Raw genomic sequence first — 20033 nt, 5'->3', positions numbered from 1 at the left:
ATTGGATTAGACTCCTGCCTTCAATCTCAAATAGAAATAGGGGCCACAGAATGGCATATTAGAGGCCACATTAACTTAGAAAACCATAAATGTTTACATTTTTTTAAAATAATATATGAACACGTTAGGATCAGGAATTACACTTCCATCTGTTTTGGGCAGCACTAGGGTCCCCTGCGATCATATTTGGCACTTGGTTTCTTGATGGCATTGATTGGCCTTTCTTCATCTGGAGACAGCTAGCTGGCTCTTTGGATATAGTATTGGAATTGGTAACACCTGAGTTCCAAACCTATCTATTGCTACTTCTTCAAATCCTAGATGCTTTCTAGCTGGGTGATCCTAGACAATTCCTTTAATGTAGTAATAATGGAGTAGTGAATGTCTAAAAAGTGCTTCTCTGACAAAAAATGCACTCTGGATCCATTTTAATCACCATTGTTTTTATATTCTCCATCACTTGAGTGTAGGCAGTCCATGAAAAAATAACTCAAACCCTAATTTGGAAAGTTGCTGATTTTGGGGTATGAATATTCAAACTGGAAAGTTAACAATCAAGTCTCTTAAGCCAAAAGAAGCTGTTCTCCATATACCCCTGCTTTCATTTCTCTCAGTCTCAGTTTCCTCATAGAATATGGAGATATGATGATACCTCCCTCCTGGGATTGTTGGAAGAATTAAGTGAGATAACATAGAGAGTTCTAGATGAACTTTAACGTCAGCAAGTGTTTATTAAAACAATATATAAATGTTTGCCAAATTGCTGCAATAAATTATATGACCCATCATTGTCTTTGATAATCCAGTTGTACCCAGCAAAGTCTACTTTGCTTCAAAGATGATAAAAACCAGCGGCTACATGGATGGTGCCTTTCTAAATGCAATATTCTGATTTTGTATATCTATACATGCTATATGTCTTTATGAATGTATATGTGTATGGAAGATTTTGATATTAAAAGAAGGGGAAGCCATATAAAAGTTATCCAATTCACCAAGAATTGGAGAAATTATTTATTTACTTCCTGAGTTGTCATTGAAAAACTTTCATACATACGATATTTTTCAAACATAAAAATGCTGTGTTTCTGTGAGCAAATGAAGGAGATAGATGGCCCTGTATTCCTGAAAATGTATCAATCACATCCTGCCAACCTGTCAAGGTTTTCCATATAGGGCTGAAGATGTACTGTGTTATTTCATGGAAGCAGGGTGGGGAGGAGGGAGAGCATGGAAGTACTTTGTTGAGGCCTGGTCCATCACAGATGCATATGTATATTTTGCATAGTTGCTTGACCAATTGAAAACTTTTTTATTTAAAAAAATATGATTAACAGAAAGAGAACCTTTCCTACAACTTGATAGATCCCTAAAGGTTGGAGGTCATGATGAGGGTCTGAATGTCAAATATGGGCAATTTCTTCTTATGGGGAAAAGTCAACCAGGAAGAATGGGAAGCAGCTTATTTAATATTTCCCTGTAATATGGGACTAGAAGGACAGAGAATCAAGTGGACAAGCTTTTCAAAAATCGCTTCCTTCTCTTACCTGTAGCTGAGGAAGCAGATGGTTTCCATGCTCAGAACATTGAGGTTTGTGATAAAAGCTGAATTCTTGTTTTGTTTTGTTTTTTTTTTCAATTATCTGAAAGTGTTGGTGAATCAGCTTCAATAAATAATGGCTCCACCTTTTGGCCCTTGAGAGCCTGAGGATGTTCCACAAATAGATGTGTGTGTGTGTGTGTGTGTGTGTGTGTGTGTGTGTATGTGTGTGTGTGTGTGTGTGGTATAGTCCTCAAAAGTTGTTATCACTTAAGTAGAAACTAGCAACTTTTAGCAATCCCAAAATTCTTGTGTACTTTTATAGGTCCACATTGTCTGGGTTGAATATTTCATATTAAAGTAACTTCCACTTATACATCTTTAGGTTTTTAGAGCTTTCAAAAAGCCTATTAAGTTAGCTCTTTTTCCCCAACTAAACATATATAAAGAAAAATCATGTTTGTTTGTTGTGTCTTATGGGTGATTATTTGTATCTATGCTAGTGTAGAAGTTGATAATATTCATTTTATTATAATAATGAGGAAACTCACCATTTCCTGAGTAATTAACTGACTTTCTCAAAGGAATCATTGGAGTGAATAAAAATTGAACCAGGTTCTTTCAGCACTTAGCACAGGGGCTGGCCCATAGTACCACTTATTAAATGTTTGTTGGCCAAGACTATTTATTGACTCAAAGAAGTCAATGATTGCTCTTTTAACAGCAAGTGAATGACTTTCTTCTCGATGAATACTTTGAGGGGAAAAATGAGAAACATTTTGTGGAGAGGATTTCTGTTTCGGATAAAAATTGAAGCACTTGTTAGTCTCTTCTGCAGCTTGTATTCCATGATTTTGCTTAAAATAATCATTGATAATGAAGGGCTATGATAAGAATCAGAGCATGTATTTTTAATTTGGAGTGTCCTGATAGAGTTCTTCTGAATCATATTTATCTAATTAATTCAGCTTGATTTAACTATATTGACTGCATCTTCTGAGACAAAATTGATAGTTCAGTAAGATGGGATGTTGAGAGGTGGGATGGAAGCAGGCAAGAGAGGACCTGAGATAGCATGTAAACACTGTGGATAATATACATGCAGGTAATGGAGACAAGTCTGATCCATCCATCATCACCTCTTAGAACACCTTCTTTTCTTCACTGCTTAGCCCAAGAGCTTTATTGTATACAAGGTTTGTTTGAATCCCTTCCTTTACCTTCCACCTCAGTTTCCAGTGCCTCATCTACAAAATTATCTGGAATTTATTGTGTGATTGTTTGTAGGGCTACTGGGATTCTATGTTAATTCCTTCTCTAGAGACTGAGCTCTCTATATAGAATAAGGAGTGCTTGGTTTTTGTCATAGCATCCTCAGTGACACATGCATCCTAGGTATATCAGTCATGTTTGACTCTTTGTGACCTCTTTTGGGGATTTCTTGGTAGGGATAGTGAAATGTTTTACTATTTCCTTCTCTAGTTTATTTTACAGGTCAGGAAACTGAAGGAAATAAGGTGAAATGACTTCCTAAGGGTTACACAGATAGTAAGAGTCTGAGTCCAGATTTGAACTCAAAAAGATGTCTTGCTGATTCCAGAACCATCACTCTATACTCTCTGTAATATAGCTGTCCATACTAGGCACTTAATAATGTCTGTTGATTGATTGATAGAAATGTAAAAGCAGATTCCCCAGAATAAAGCTCAATATTTGAATTATAGCATAAAATATATCAGTAATGGGGGACTACTCCAAACCAAACATCATTTTCAAAAGTAGTTTTGTTAAAAGAGCAATGGATATTGGAAAACCTCTGTTCCATTGCCGACTTAAGCTCCACTTCACAACTCCAGTGTTGGGATGGCCTCTGGGATTTTATGATCTATCGAACTTCTACACACAAATTAATTATGAATGTTGACTTCAGGTTGGGTCTATCTTCAATTAAGACTCTCTCTAGGAGAAAACCCTTCTCTAATTCAGATTGAAATCTTTAATTTCTCCTCTTCTCCTGCATTATTTAGGGACTGTTATTATGTCATGGCAATCATTTTTCTGCATTTTACTTACACAATTTACATTGGTAGATGAACAACAAACATATAATTCAGTATTATTATCCCCTAGGGTATGAATGTTTGAATACCATAGTGTTGCAATACAAAACACTTTAAAAAATCCGCAGATAAGCATTTGTTACAGTTATCTTGAAAGCTTTCATCATTTTGTAAGTAAAATCTTTAAATGAGATGGTAAGTAATGTCCTTATTTATTTGGAAAATAATACACATCGATTTGAAATAAGCTTATGACCAACATATCATTATTTTACTATTCTCCTATTTCTTTTTCCCCTGTAAGACTGACAACAAAGCCAACAGTTGTAACAACATGGCCCAGATGCTGATTCATGTTAAGATGTCAATCAAGAAGCCATGTAGCTAAATTCCTTGTGTGAAGAGACTTTTTAAATTCAGATGGTACTGTATAGACTCACTTTTCCCATCATGCATATCTCTGAAGATATTCCCCACTTACTTATTGGTCATTTGTCTGCTGCATTCTACTCATACAAAGTATGTACCTTTTCGTGGTAATTTGGATGACTTCAATATTAAATTTCAGAATCGTACCATTTCATCATAATCATATAGCATTCTTGGAAAAAAAAAAACTGTTAAGAAAATGACAGGCCTTTCTTTCAGGGAGAACCACAGGGTCATGAGAAATAAGACCCATCTCCCAAAGGCAATTAAGCCGAATCTTCCCCATTTCAATGAAGAATCAAACTTGTTATAAACACTTAGCTAGCACCTATGAAATCTCTATCATAGCCTCAACCATGATTAATTTACTGGTTTATTTATATCTTTTTGAGCCTATTGCTAAACAGTAAGCTTCTGTTTAGCAAAGACTGTTTTGTTCATGCTCATTCATATCTTCTTACACTCATTATCAAGGGTTTGTGTAATATTTATTAGCTTCTTTTAAGTTCCAATTAAAATCCCATTTTCTATAGGAAGCCTTGAGGTACCTTAATTTTCTCTTATATATCCTTTTAGAGCTTCTTGTACATATTGTTTTTGTTTGTTTTTTGTCTCTCCCAGCTTTGAGGACAAAGACTGTCTTTTGCCTCTTTTTTGTATTGCCAGCACATGGTAGATGCTTTTTAAATGTTGATTGGCTGATTGACTTATTGAATTGAATTGGAATTATAGTGTACATTCAAGTTCTATGCATGTTGAAGGAACTTGGATAATTATTCAATTAATGACATTTTCAGACAGTACGACAACCCAGTTTTTTTGTTTTGTTTTGTTTTTACATTTTTTGCCTTCTCTAAGCCATTGGCAATGGTTATGTTCTGAGGAGAGTATTATTTAGGGTAATTGCTCATGAATGGGTATAACTACTTTACTAGGCTGGGAGAGGAGAGTTATGATTTCTACTAGTTCAGAATCCATACATGAAAAATCTGAATGACCTATTGACTGAAAGCAAATTCACCGACAAAGAAAACAATTGTCTTTTCTTTGTAGCACTTATTGGTGGTTTTCAGATCAGTTCTTTCTTAGATCTCTGTATCCCAAACATATGTCTTTCAAAGAAAAAACAAAACCCAGCTACTCTTCCTCTCAAATCTTCACACTTCACAAGCTGGTTTGTTGAGTTTAAGAAATCTATAATGGGAATGAATTTAAGCAGGAAAGTTTTAAATAGAACAAACTTAAAAATGCACTAAGCTGACATTTTTTTTCCCTTACTCCACAAGCTAGTGTGCATATGATTTGGCTGCATTCTTGTGGCACATGGGTGTCTGTTGTCTCCCAGGTGGTACCCAAGTAAAAACAGCAGAAATGGCAGATGGAGCTTCCCTTACTCCAGACCCTGATCTCTGTCTGGATCATGTCTGAAGAAGTAAAGCAATGACACAGGTTGAGTGCTAAACTTAGGAAAGACACAAGTTCAAATTCCACCCCACATATATGAGCTGGACAACAATGTACACATCATTTAACCACCCTCACCCTCAGTTTCCTCTTCTGTAAAATGGGAATGATGTATGACCCCAGTGGAATGTAAATCTCCTTGACGCCAAGGGCTATTTCATTTCTCATCTTTGTATCAACATTACCTAACACATTGCCTTCTACATAGCAGGTGTTTAATAAATGTTTATCAGCTTTCACTGAATGTGTTGAATTGATGAGACCCTGGGAAGAGATTGAATAAATATGACATTGTGAAACATCTGGAGCTCTGAACCATTGCTCAACCCTATGTATTTCAATTTACCATTAATTTTAGAGTCTGAACTGCATACTAAGAGACACTGATTGATTCTTAAGCCAGTGAGTGCATAGCCCAATAGTAAGATTCAGTAATATGTCATCATTTGTTTTCAGCATCTTCAATCTAAAGGCATGTGTCTAAAGGAAAATATATAGTTTTTGACTCTCTCCAGAATAATAGATTTTCAACATTAGAGGCATCCTCAAAGGGCTCACTAGTATAATTCATCCCTAAACAGGAATCATTTCTATAGAATCAAAAAATAATCACTCAGTATTTGCTTTAAGAACTCGAGTGAGGGAGAAGTGGACCAGAAAGTAGAGTTTTCTTGAAAACCACTTTCAAAAATAGAATCTTATGGGCAGATGTGCTTTCAACATTTCTCACTGGTGAGTGAGACTAGATCTAAAGATTAATGGCACACCAAATACGGAACAATCCTGAGAGTGCTCTAGAAAAATGGAAATAGGAGGTAAAGGGTTTCCCTTTACTACTATGCATAAGGAGAAAAATGTTCCCTGTGTCTTGCTGTCATTGACAGCAACTCAAAATGTTCCTGATGCAAATCAAGAAGGAAGTTAATCGAGGTAGAAGGACTGACTTCTCTAGCCTACTCAGGTCACACTCAGATATTACTTTAATCAATCTTATTTTGTATATATAATATTTAATATATACTTATATATACTATTTAATATATATGTATATTATATATTTAATATATACTCTTTATTTTTAGCATTGCAACTTGATTTCCCTTATTTATCTCCTTAAGTCACACTGAAACAAAGTCAATTTGCTGGCCTTTCTGTCTTACTATGAGAGTTTATTCTGGAATAATCAAATGTCTTTCTCCTGGTGGCTCTTCTAATAAAGACAGAAGCAGTCTTTGGTTTGGGATGGATAATCTTGATCCTCTTTCTTAGAAGAGGAGCTTACTGAAAGAAAAGATAATAAACTGTAAATGTCAATTAAAGTATGTAATTGGAAAACAGGCATAATGGCCTATACTTAATAGGAAACATTTACTACAGTTAAAGCATTAGTTACATAGAATCAATTATTTTGTACTCATAATCAACCATCCTGGATATTTTGTAAATGGTGTTTTGTTGTTATTATTATTACAAGAAAAACAAAAGTGATGATTCAGCCTACAGATATTGTTATTTTTCTTGGCACCCCATCATTATAGGGTTCTTACACAATTATGATAGTTTTTTTTAAAGAAACCACAGGAATGGGACAAGCCATTTTCCATCACATGGATGTCATTCTCTAGTAATTATCTGGATTATTAGGCATCAGATAGAATCTTGATTCTAGTTTGCAAGAGTCAATGTGATACAGTACTAAAAATAGAGAACAGGAAATCTGAAGAGACCTGGGATGAATTGTGACTCAAAAAGTCACTGGTTGGATGACATAGATATATAATTTTGATTTTGATTTATTAGCATATGGATATTGAAACTTTCACACCCAACTGGAAAGAGTGGTTGTAAAGACACTTTGTAAGATAATTTTTCACAGTTACAAAAAATGTTTATTATGATTATTAAAAATTTAGAACAATAGATCATGAAATAAATAGTGGATAAATAGACATGTCATTGAAAAAAAATGCATGTCAATCAAAATCTGTTTAAGAGTATCTCAAACAAAGATAGACCTATACTTGATACTTTTGTTTGGAAGTTCTGATCTATAATCGGATTAAAGTTGATTGAATATCTGCACTGAGTCTTTTGTGGAAGGGGTACAGGAATTATGGTAACTGAATATCCTAGGTTTTAAAAAACAGGTTAACATTCTCTTCTGATTAGCATTGAGATGGCTATAAGTAGCTGGTGGACTTTTAGCTAGGATTAGATAAGGAGAGTCAGCTTTCTCAAAAAGAAATTAACTAACAAAGAGGCAGAAGATAGATGATAAAATGAATACATGAACAAACAAGAAAACAAATTCTATAAAAAGATAAGCCTGTTATTCAAGGAGGGCTTATGTATCTCATATCATAATTTAATAACATAATAAGGGTATTGTTATAAGGGCATTATATTTAATTATGAAAATAAGTTTTAGAAGTATTATTTTTTTATAATAAGTATAATTATAGCTGACATTTTCAAAGTTTTTATGCTTATAATCTCATTTGGTCTTTATAATAAGCCTGTTTATTAGGTGATAATCAGTCAATAAGCTTTATTATAAGGCAAATTTCATATATGGGGAAACTGAGGCTAAGAGAGGCTAGTTGGCTTTCTCAGAGTCACATGAGTGTTTCTGAAGCAGAATTTGAACATGGGTCTTTTAGACATCCCATGTCTCTCTGCTGTATTATATATCTGCTTCTAGCCTCATATAAATCAAGATTCTACCATCATAAAACTTATATGTAGACACATATATACATAAAGATATGAATGCATGTATGTTATTTTTTTCCATTGCTATGAGGGCAGAAGGTAGTTCCTAAGAACTCTTGAGATTATCTGTTCCACCTCTTCCATTTTACAGATGATAGAATGGGTGGCCAAAAATGTCTAGGGGTTCACCTAAAGTCCTATGAACACACAGCAGAGGCAGGTCTCAAAATCAGTCCTCTTCTCCCAGAGGATTCTATTCATGGTGACTGCACTAGCCTGATGGAAAAAAATACTCTAATGTTCCCTATGCCTTGCTGTCCTTGAAAGCAACTCCAAAGGTTCCTGATGCAAATCAGGAAGGAAGTTAATCGAGGTAGGACTGACTTCTCTAGCCTACTCAGGTCACACTCAGATCAGCCATTCATTGCCATCTTAAAGCAAATCAGGAGAGTAGTTTTAATCTGTTTTTTTTAAAGACCTGGATCCATAGGTTTCATGATCTCCCTTCTCCCCCCATAAGAGATTGACCATATTAGTGCCCAACAGAGCAGACACATTTTCCTTTCTATTATTGTTGTTGTTACCCAATCAGAATAATTAGTATGAGAAATGCCCATGTTTTCTTAGCCATTAAGTATTCCATTTAGAGTTGTGTTTGTGGTGATTCTGTTGCAAAATGGATGGAGTGCTCGGGGAATCTTCCTGCTAGCTGATGACTACAAGACATAGACATTCATCTCCTTTAGTTTGAATAAATGAGTCCAGGGAATTAATCATTTGTGACCTGATGTAATCTGACCTTTTTGCTTTCATTTGCTTTCTTTTTCCTCACCATTGCATGTTTTGCCATTTCAGTTCCTCCGAAGATATATGACATCTCAACTGACATGACTGTCAATGAAGGAACCAATGTCACCCTTACTTGCCTGGCAACTGGGAAACCAGAGCCTTCCATTTCTTGGAGACATATCTCCCCATCAGGTAAACGGAAATATCTTAGTTCTGTTTTTCCTGTTCATTCTCCTCCTGTCACTTCATCTAGTCCCCCTGTCAGGAATGACGTTGAATGTTTTCCAGTGGAATTGGTAATGTTTTCTTGAATCAGAAAAGTTCTTTTAGTGGTGTTCTTTCATCAAGAAAAAAATTGTCTTGTAGTTGCCCCTTTGTAAGTGGATAGAGACTTAAATGGAGATATCTTGGGTATTGAAGTTAATTTTCCATTGAATGTCTGTATTAACTCAATCTGAGAATCACACATCTAACCAGTTGAGGTCATCAACCAGAGAATCTGAAATCTAAAGGCTCGTGCACCCCCAGCATTCATCTAGTTCAATCTTCTCCCTTTAATGGAGGGAAATGATGCTGAAAGAATATAGATGACATTTAAGATAACAAAAATAATAAGCATCAGAGGCAGATCAGAAAGGATTGGGGTTCTATGAATTAAGGAGGTTTGATTCCAATTTTAATAAATCATTTGGAACTAGAGTAAACTTTATGATAATTGAACCAATCTCCTTCCTTTGGCAAAGGAAAAAGTGAAATCAATTTGATGACAGAAAAAAAATTAAAAATAAATAAACAAAATAAAATTAAATTAAAAAAATTTAAAAAAAAAAAAAAGAAATCAGTTTGATGAAACCAGGTGATCTATGTAGAGTTCTCACCTAGTAATCCTAACAGATCTAGAAACAAAATTAAGTTAATTTATTGTTTTTTTTTTCACTTGGGACTAGAACAAGGATGGCCTGGTTCTAGGTCTGCACCCATTAAGCAAAGTTAAGTAATTTCTGGATAAATAAATAGTTAATAGTTTTCTTATCTCTATAAATTTTAAATAAGGTTATAAGAAATCCATTTCTTAATAAGATCATTTTAATGTTTAATCAAGAAAGCTAAAGGCAACTTCAATGAGGATGATCTGTTTTAGGATGTTCATCTCATTTTAGGGAACTAGAGTTTGATTGAATTGTTTTATATATTTTTAGAGGAAATCACTTTAAATATGGTTGATGAAAAGGATTTTTAAATAGAAGTCAGAATGGAATGTTTTATGTAGGTGTTGAAATTTGGAATTTCCATTTTATTCTGCTAATGCTTTCTTTAATATCATTTATCCTTAAGTGTCTTGGAACATCTTCATTTAGGCAGTGGAACTAATGAGACTTGCCCATATTGCATGCTTAATATTTGTATTAATGTAAGAAAAAATCAATATAACTCCATTATACACTTATGGAACATGCATTTACAACCTTGATGATATTTCTGAAGAACAAGAACTTGTCTTAGTGTCTGGGAACAGCCATCTCCATGGCTAATAGAAACATCTTTCTATCTCAGAAAGAGTAATTGAAAAACATATTAATCCTTGGATTTACATAGATTATTGATTTATTTGAACATGCAACACAATAGTATTTGCTATAGCACTAGGCCTGCTTCTAACCAGTTGGTTAATATTGAACGAGCCATTTCATCTCTGTGGTTCAAGTTCCTTCATCTTCTGCTTCCATACTTCTAGTATTTGGGTGGGGTTGGTACTTGTTCTACCCATCGAAGTCTCAACATTTCTACCACTTAGGAGATATATGGGCTAAGACATGGTAGATTGGAAAACTACATGGCCTTCCAACTCCCTGTTGATGAGTCTTCTCCACCCCTGTAAGAAAAAACAATAAATTTAGACTGGTCTTTACTCAATATAATTTTAAAATTGGTGGATCCATGGAAAGAGAATTGATTTAAAAATCAGATCTTGGAGATTCTAATCTTCCCTGTGATGTTAACTCTATGATGGTTGACAATAACTAACTTTGAGACTCAACGTATGTGTAAACTTGACATATCAGACTAACAACTGTAATAGCCCAGAGAGTCTTCTACCTCTATGATCCTATGGTCTTAATAAAGAAGACAAATATACTGCTAGGCCCTTATCTAAGCCTTTTGAGCTTGATGTGATGAATCAGAATTCCTGCTCCAATGTAGAACCTGGGGTCACCTCCAAGTCACTATGTGGCATTCGGTAACGGCCCTTTTAGATTAAGAGAAGCATCATATTCAAATGATAGGATTAAAGCTAAAAATGGCTTTATTGTTCATCAAAGCCAACCCTCTTATTTTCAAATCAGAAAATCATTATATGTGAGCTTTGGTGCTCTCTACCTACAAACATAAGATTGGCCAGTGTTCACAAATATTAGTCACTGATTTAAGATTATGGCAGTAGAATCCATATACTATATGTTAAAGATTATTATTAACATGTATGTCACTATGTAAATGGGCTATCCCTACTGGGCTCAAAGAAGAAGTATAATGTCTCTTTGACCAAATGTGTAGATACAATGGGCAAGTCTTTATGTGTTCTTAGCCTCTGGCTAACTCTTAAGTAAAAGGAGCCCCTCACTATTTTGAATATTAAAGTTGCTGGTATTAAAGAACTTTTTTCTGTTAGTCCTTGATCCCATTTTGAATAGTCTAATCCTATTCTTTATCGTGTAAAATTCATCACAAATGTCGTATTGTTTATTTGGCTAGCTACCATTTTTTGAAGCTGGCCATCTATTTTTGAGGATATTGTCAGCAATTTGATAACTACAACTGGAAGGTTTTATGTTTACATGTTTACCATTATGTTTACATTTTATTTTTACACTTTGAAAGTTGAATATTTGAAAAGATAGTTATCTACTTAAAGCAACAAATTATCTCTCCTTTTTTTAGTTAAAAATTAATAAAAGTCATTTTTGGCAGAGATAATTGCCGAAGTAAAAAAGAAAACAATGTATTTTAAAACCAAATTTCCTAGAAACGTTTAAATCCTCCTCATTTTCACTTATTTTCAGTGGGCATTTATTACCCAAGGCCATGTTGGGTTTCTATTGTGCAGCTTCCAGAGCTATCACCACATTGATATGGCCTAGGATGTCCCCCAATCTGGTGCGATCATTCATAACTGAGAGGCTCAAGGTACCTTAAAATGAGAAGCAGAGTATGTGAGCTCCATGGAAAGTATGGGAATTCAAATCAAATCTTTTAACAATTCTGAGTCTTTCTTTTGATGAGGTAACAGGGAACCAAATAATTGAGGCAAATACTAATGATAAGGTATATACCTCAATAGGATTAATTGAGGTCTAGTGGCAGGATTGGGGTACAGGGAGTCACATGGAGCTCCCCTGCAACCCCTTAGGATTTGGCGCAAGGATACAAAGTTAAATCAGGTCTGGTGGCAGCGAGAGTTCCCTATAAATGAATTTACAGGCCCCAAAACCTAGATGGGAAAAAACAAGGTTTATTGCAAGGTTTGGAAGCAAGGTTAAAGTCTGGTTAGTAAAAGGCTTTAGATAAAGAAAGATATACGCGGAAAGTGGAGGGACAGAGAATCTGTGATGCAAAGCATCTTGGCTGGCATCTTTCAACTCTCTGACAAAGGATGATTCTATCTTTGCTGTTTTTATCTGCTTGAAGAAGCCTGGGGCAGTGGGCAAATTCTTGGCAGGCTTTTCAGATAAAGAAGAAACTGTTTTGGGGAAACCTGAGCAGATAGTTAGGGGTTGGGTATAAGCCCAAACTGGCTCAGATACTGATCTCTCCCGTTGGGGTTTTGACCAGATCTTGTAAATCAAAGGTCAGTCCCAAAGGAAGTTGTAGAACTTAAAGGGGGCTACATCCGTATCATTTTGAATCTTTGATTCCTGCGCTGCCAATCTAGAATCTCACCTGGTTGAGCTGTACAGGAAAAGTTCCCTTCTGCCCCCTGGAAAGCATGCTACTTTTCAATTCACTTGGCCGATGGGCTCTTTTTCCTATGCTTTTTCCTATTTCCCCCACGTTTGGAATGGTCTCCCTCTTCATCCAAGATGCCATTTAGAGTGCCTCCTTTTTGAGCCTCAGTTCAGGTGGCCCTCACCACCACAGGCTTTTCTGACTTGTCCTTATTACCTGAAGTGTTAGTGACTATTCCTTCACAGAAGAGATTTTTTGACTCCTATGTTCTCCTCTTGTCCTTCACCATCAAGGGTAGATACTTGAAATTTTGTTTCTTTATTGCCAGATGGTCTGCACGTAGTAGGTGCTTAAATAAGTAGCCCCTCCCCTCAAGGACCTGAGGAGACAGCAGGGAGGCATAAAGTATACACAAAATATGGGGGCAATAAATGCAGGATTGTGGGGGCCAGAATGATGTCTGGGTTGAACAGAGAGACCCCATGCCTTGAATAAAGCAAGAGCTTCTAAGAAGCAGATACAGAGCAGGAATTTAAGAACAGGGTACTGCTTGAGCAAAAGCCTGGAGAGAGGAAATATAACATGCTGGGATGGGGTACATATGTATAATATAGAGACAGAGGAAGAGGGAGAGACAGAGAGAGAGAAAGAGAGAGGAGGGATGGAGGGACAGAGGAAGAGAGAGAGAGAGAGAGAGAGAGAGAGAGAGAGAGAGAGAGAGAGAGAGAGAGAGAGAGAGAGAGAGAGAGAGAGAGAGAGAGAGAGAGAGAGAGAGAGAGAGAAGAGAGAGAGAGAGAGAGAAAGAGAGAGAGAGAGAGAAAGAGAGAAAGAGAGAGAGAGAAAGAGAGAGGAGGGATGGAGGGACAGAGGAAGAGAGAGAGAGAGAGAGAGAGAGAGAGAGAGAGAGAGAGAGAGAGAGAGAGAGAGAGAGAGAGAGAGAGAGAAGAGAGAGAGAGAAAGAGAGAGAGAGAGAGAGAGAAGGAGAAGGAGAAGGAGAAGGAGGAGAAGGAGAAGGAGAAGGAGAAGGAGAAGGAGAAGGAGAAGGAGAGGAGGGAGAGGGGGAGAGGAAAAGGGATAGGGAAAGGGAGAGGAGAGGCAGAGAGAACTATGAATTGTCTGCATAGGAATGTTCATGTAATTAATGGAGTTAACGAGTTCACTAATATACTATTGAGAAAGAAAAGAAAATAGTAGAGAATAGAGCATTCACATAGACACATAGTCACTTAATTCAGCAAAGGTGACTGAGAAAGAGTGGTCAGAAAAGAAGAGCCAAATGGAAACAAAGTCATGAAAACAGAATGGAGAGAGAAGGTGGGAAGTAAGAGATCCTCCTACTTCAATACATGGTCAACAGTGTTCAACATGACAGAGGTTAAGAAGGATGCAAAATGGGGAAAAAAAGAGCACTGGATTTAACTGAGACATCACTGTCCATTTTGGAGAGGGCAGTTTCATTTGAGTGATGAGCCTGGAGGTCAGAGTGCAAGGGGCTGAGAAGCAAGGGAGAGAGGAAGACGTGCAGAGAAAGACCAGATTATTTTGTATAGAAAAAATTGCCATTGGTAAGTGGTTATCCCTTGGAGAAGTACACAAAGCAGCAGAGCCGGTATCCAAAACACCGGAAATCCATTACATGCTGTGGCCCCAGCTGATGCCATTTAGCCAATGACTTAGCATCTCTGGGCCCGCTGTCCCCATTGGTCAAATGAGAGACTGGACTCCAAAACCTGTAAGCTTCCTGCCACTCTCGCCTTGTTGGCCTCCCATCTCAGGGTTTCCCGCTTGCTCCTCTCCTAGTCTCACACTGAGGCTTCTCAGTTCCAATGGAAAACAGCCCCAGCTGTGGGATTCTAGTGGCATCTGTCTTACCTCTTCTTCCTCATGAATACTTAACATGTTTCTGACAACCTCTCCTGTAGATCCGGTCCCTGTTTCCACAAATGTTGTTTAGTTGACAGAACTTTTTTAAAGAAGCAAATTCTTTGAACATTTTGAACTATATTTTCAACCTAATGAAACATCCCAGTAGTTACAGAACATGAATTCAAAGTTATTTTCCCATCCTTAACATGATATAGTTTTCAAACATGCCATATTTCAAAATAGCACCGATTTAAAAGATAATGATTCTCCATGTTTGCATAACTACCACTACTAAACAGGATTCCCTAGTTTTATTTGTTTGTTTTTAATTTGTTTTATTTTTCCAAGCTAGAGCATTCAGGTTCATGCAAATTTGGTAAGCAAATACTACATGCAAGGCAGCTCTGATGGGTTCTGGGATGTGAACCAGGATAAATAATACTCTGCCCCGGTCCTCAAGGTGCTTTTAATTTAGATTTGCAGAATCACAGAATTGGGTCTCTTCCAGCTGAAAATCTGTGCTTCTTTGAGGCTAGTAGAACAGGTGAGATACAAATGAATGGAGGACAAGAGCACAAGGGAGGTAGGAATAGAAAGTTAAAGCACTTTAGAGGAATAGAGGTCATGTCTGACTGTGGAGCAGGATCAAGAACATGAAGGGATATTTCCTAGAGGATGCAGCCTTTCAACTTAGCCTCGAAGGTCAGGGAGGATTCCTGTATGCAGAGATGGAAGAGGGGGCTTTCCACACAGGAGCAGCATGAAAAGAAGGGCAGAAGCCCTGAAAAGCACAGGCCTTGTTCAGGGAACAAACTCATTAGAAACTGGGTCAAAAGGTGCTGCAGAAGACCCCAGGCAAAAAAAGTGATTTTTGCAAGCTTGATCCACAAATCTACATGAGGTTTCGAGCTATTTCCCAGTTTGCAGAGCTATTGAGCCGGCATCATCAGTGCACTCCACAACACTGGAAAAGTGGGTAGTTCTAACAGCAACAGCAGGAACAATGGACACTTAGAACAAGTATTGAAATTAATAAACACTTCTGCAGCCTTATCTCAGTCGAGCTTCCCTGACCCTACCAGCAATAGTGAATTTCTCTTTATATATTGTATATAAATTGTATATATATTGTATGTAAATAAATATGTATTGTATAAAATAAATTTCATATATAAATATAAGAAAATGTATATACACATGCACACGCATATATGTAGAAAATTCCTTGAATAATTATTTATTAAATCTTAAATTAATAATTAATTATTAGATTAATAAACTAGTAATTATCAAAGTATTTGTACACAGTAGATATGGGGATGGGTAACAGAAGAGCCAGAGTATTGCTGTGATTCTAAAGTCTTAAAATGATTGAGAAAACGGCATTCTATGTGTCCTTTCCTATCATAGTTACTTAGCTTTATTATTTACTAATTAATTTTTAATAATTACGATTTACTAATTACTATTGATATCACTTTAGTTTTTATTTCGGTATTTAAAATGTTAGTGATATATTAGACCTTTACTTTCGTTGCCTCTCCCCACCCTTTTCAGGCCAGTTGCCTTTTAAAAAGGAGTAAGAAAGAAGGTGGAGGGATTCAGCAGAGTAACCAAACCATTGAATGAGTCTATCAACAGAGGCTATGATCCCCATTGGTTATTTTTCCTTATAAATATTCTCCATTTCCTTATTTTATTGTCTGTTAAAGAAAAAAACACTTCTTGGGAAGGTTTGAACATTGGATCCACCTAGCAGGGGAGCCAATAAAGAGATTACAGATGTGATGGCCAAGATCCCCCATTCATGGTCAAGGCACTGGCTGTGTGCATTTCTGTGAAAGGGGAAAGGATGAAACCAATAAAATTCACCCTTGTGAGTCAGGATAGATCAGTTAAATGTGCAATCTGCTCGGAAGATATTACAAGAATACAAGATATTCAGCTGGGGAGCTCCCATTCTCTATTCCATTGTATGTCACCAAGAATGGGGAGCTTTGGGGAATTTGCATAATTACTTTACATAATGGGATAATTATATAATAAAGAATCCACAAAATAATGCCAAGTAAAACGTTTTCCATGAGATTGAAGAATTTGATTTATATATATACATATATATATATATATATATATATATATATATATATATATATATATATATATATATATATATATATATATATATTCAATTACAATTACCTTTTCATTTTCAGAAATTTTTTTCTTTATAAATTCAACTTGCATTTCTCTGTTTAAAAAAATCCCCTCTAGCTCCAGCTGGTGATTGGTGGGTGATGTTAAATTGGATTTAGAAGTTTTAATAGATGTTTCAGTCTTCCAGTATTTTAAAACATGCCTATTTCTGAGCAGTGAACTTTGTATTATATTGAGTCAAAATGGAAATCTAGTCAGAGAATCAGCAATTCTCAGGTTTCGATTGGACCGTCCTTAATGCCATCTAAGCCAAGTCCTATGTGAACCAAAATTCTCTCCACAACACAGCTGCTCATCAAACCTTCATTCCTACCTTTATTCACGCCCTGGCCGGAGTACCTTCATGTCTACTCTTAGAATACTTGGGCTAAGAGGAAAACTTTCTCTACAAACATTTACTTTTTCTTTATGATATCCATTCATTGCTTGTATTCCTGATCTCCGGGACTAAGCAGAGTCCCTTCCTCTTCCACATGAAAGACCTTTGAGTGCTAGAAAAAAGCTATCACATTCCCCCTAAGAATTTTCTTTTCCAGGATAAACTTCCCCATATTCTTCGATGGCTCCTCATTTTTCATGACCCCAAACCCCTTTGTCATCCTATTTACCATACTTGAGGGGCAAATAAGGGGCATAGTGAAATGAGTGCCCAGTCTGGAATCAGAAATACTCATCTTTCTGAGTTCACATATGCCTTCACACGCATACTAGCTAGGTAACTCTGGCCAAGTCATGTCACCCTATTTGCTGTAATTTCTCATCTTTAAAATAAGCTGGAAGATTTAATGAAAATCCACTCCAATATCTTTGTCAAAAAACTCCAAATGGCATCACAGAGAGATGGACACAATGGGAAAATGGCTGAATAGCGGTTTCCCCTCTTGTCAATTTTCTTATGGATATTAATGTCCTTCAGTATGGAACCCACAGCTGAATCCAATATCCCAGAGATAGCCTGAGCAGGCTAGAGTATATATACTTAAGTGTTGGACCATCCTTTCAATAGAAACTGTTATAAGAAATGTGGATTTCTTGGGAAAATGTGTTTTCACTCTTGAATCTCAGTATGTCTTTTGGTAATTGGAATGAATTTGAAAGGAGAATATTGACTTAGATCTCTATGACATCAAAGCTTACATTTTTCCAGCCTCCCTGTTTTTCTCCCTTACTAAACACACACACACAAACACACACACATACATACACACACACACACACACACACACACACACACACACCAATGCTTGTGATCAGTCAGTAAAAAAATGTTCTTTTATTATAAAATATTTTGCTCACTCAGAACAAGAGTTTAAGCTTTTTATTTAGAATTCAAAGAAATGATATTTTTAAATAGAAAGAAAGAGGGGTGCACCAGCCTTGAATTCAGGAGGACCCGGGTTCAAATCTAGTCTCAGACACTTAACACGTCCTAGCTGTGTGACCTTGGGCAAGTCACTTAACCCCAGCCTCAGGGAAAAAAAAAAGAAAAAAAGAAAGACGGGTAAAACAAAATAAATTTTGGAGGGTATAACTTTATTGGAGGAAAAGTTTCCACCTAACTCCTATGATGTAGGGAGTAAACATTATATAACCAAGAAAGAATTGACAAGAAGCATCTATGCTAAATTTTCATCCAAGATTATTATCAGAATAAAGTAATAAAATTCATCTGAAAATATTACTATTATAGATCAGATGCAGTTAAAGTTGTAGTTACCAATCTGGAGCAAAAATGAAAGATCCTGCTACCAGACCAGAGTGAATTGCTAAACTGGAGCTAGGTCTTTATAGGACGTCTACTTTAATCCCTTCATTTTACAAAGAATAACTGAAAACCTGTATAAATAAGGTGACTTATCCAAGTGGTGGAGATGGTAAATGACAGAACCGATATTTAACCCCATTTCCTCTGATTTGAAAATAATGTACTTATCACTATATGCGAGCATTGGGAGGAAAATGATGCTCAGACAAAAAGGATTGAATAAATGATAGATAGATAGATAGATAGATAGATAGATAGATAGATAGATAGATAGATAGATAGATGATAGATAGATAGATGGATGAAGAACAAATGATAGATCTTTGATAGATAAATGACAAGCATTTGAGATGATATATGAATAGATTTATATAAAAATAATATATGAGAGAGATAGATTATAAATATATAAATTATAGATATATAGGCATCTAGGTGGGATAGTAGAGTGATGAGCCTGGAATGAGGATGACTCATCTTTCTGAGTTTGAATCTGGCCTCAGGTACAAAATAGAGATGTGATTCTGAGCTAGACGTTTGTTTTCATCAGTTTCCTCAGCTATAAAAAGATCCAGAGAAGAAAATGGTAAATCACTTCGGTATCTTTGTCAAGAAAACTCCAAGTGGGGTCACGAAAAACAGCACAACTGAAATGACTGAATACCAATATGATGAATACATTGAAGAGAGAAAAATGAGAGATGATGATAGACATATATCAAACATTCAAGTTTTAACTGCAGAATTACATGCAGGTTAGGTTTTATACTGTAAATAATATAAAATGAAATATAAATAAATAAAATAATTTTATAATATAAAATAAATACTGTAATTTATATTGATTTTATTTAGAGCCTTTTTAGAGTTTGTTGCAAATTGGTACAAGTTCAATCCCCCCTCAAATGATCATCTTTTTACCTTCCATGACAATGTAATAAAGAATCTCTGGCTAGAAGTAAGTCAATATGTAATGACTCCCAACATCATAAAGAATTTCCATGACATTCTTAAGAGTGTTATTTAGAATGAATAAATACAAACACACAGATAATCATAGAAAACCAGACTTCTAACATGAGATTATTTTCCATGAAATCACTAGGCACACAAATTCACTGGCTACATTATCCATTTTATTTTGTTTTGTTTTATTTTTTCATTTCATTTTTCATTTCTTAGATTGAACCTCCTACCTTCAAGGACTGTGCTAGGCACTGGTGATACATAGCTTCTCTCTTATATC

General features: G+C 35.9%; 1 protein-coding gene across 1 annotated transcript in view; it reads left to right on the top strand.

Annotated features, from left to right (window-relative positions):
- NEGR1 (neuronal growth regulator 1) overlaps positions 1 to 20033 on the top strand; it is a 1167619-nt gene that overhangs the window by 701127 nt on the left and 446459 nt on the right. The window contains exon 3 of the mRNA XM_074265586.1: positions 9061 to 9186. Coding sequence (XP_074121687.1) covers positions 9061 to 9186 — 126 coding nt within the window. The remainder of the gene's footprint in view (positions 1 to 9060; positions 9187 to 20033) is intronic.

This window comes from Sminthopsis crassicaudata, chromosome 4 (genome assembly GCF_048593235.1).
Source record: "Sminthopsis crassicaudata isolate SCR6 chromosome 4, ASM4859323v1, whole genome shotgun sequence".
NCBI lineage: Eukaryota > Metazoa > Chordata > Mammalia > Dasyuromorphia > Dasyuridae > Sminthopsis > Sminthopsis crassicaudata.
Note: the sequence above shows the minus strand (reverse complement) of the source record. Positions and strands in the feature narration are given on the sequence as shown.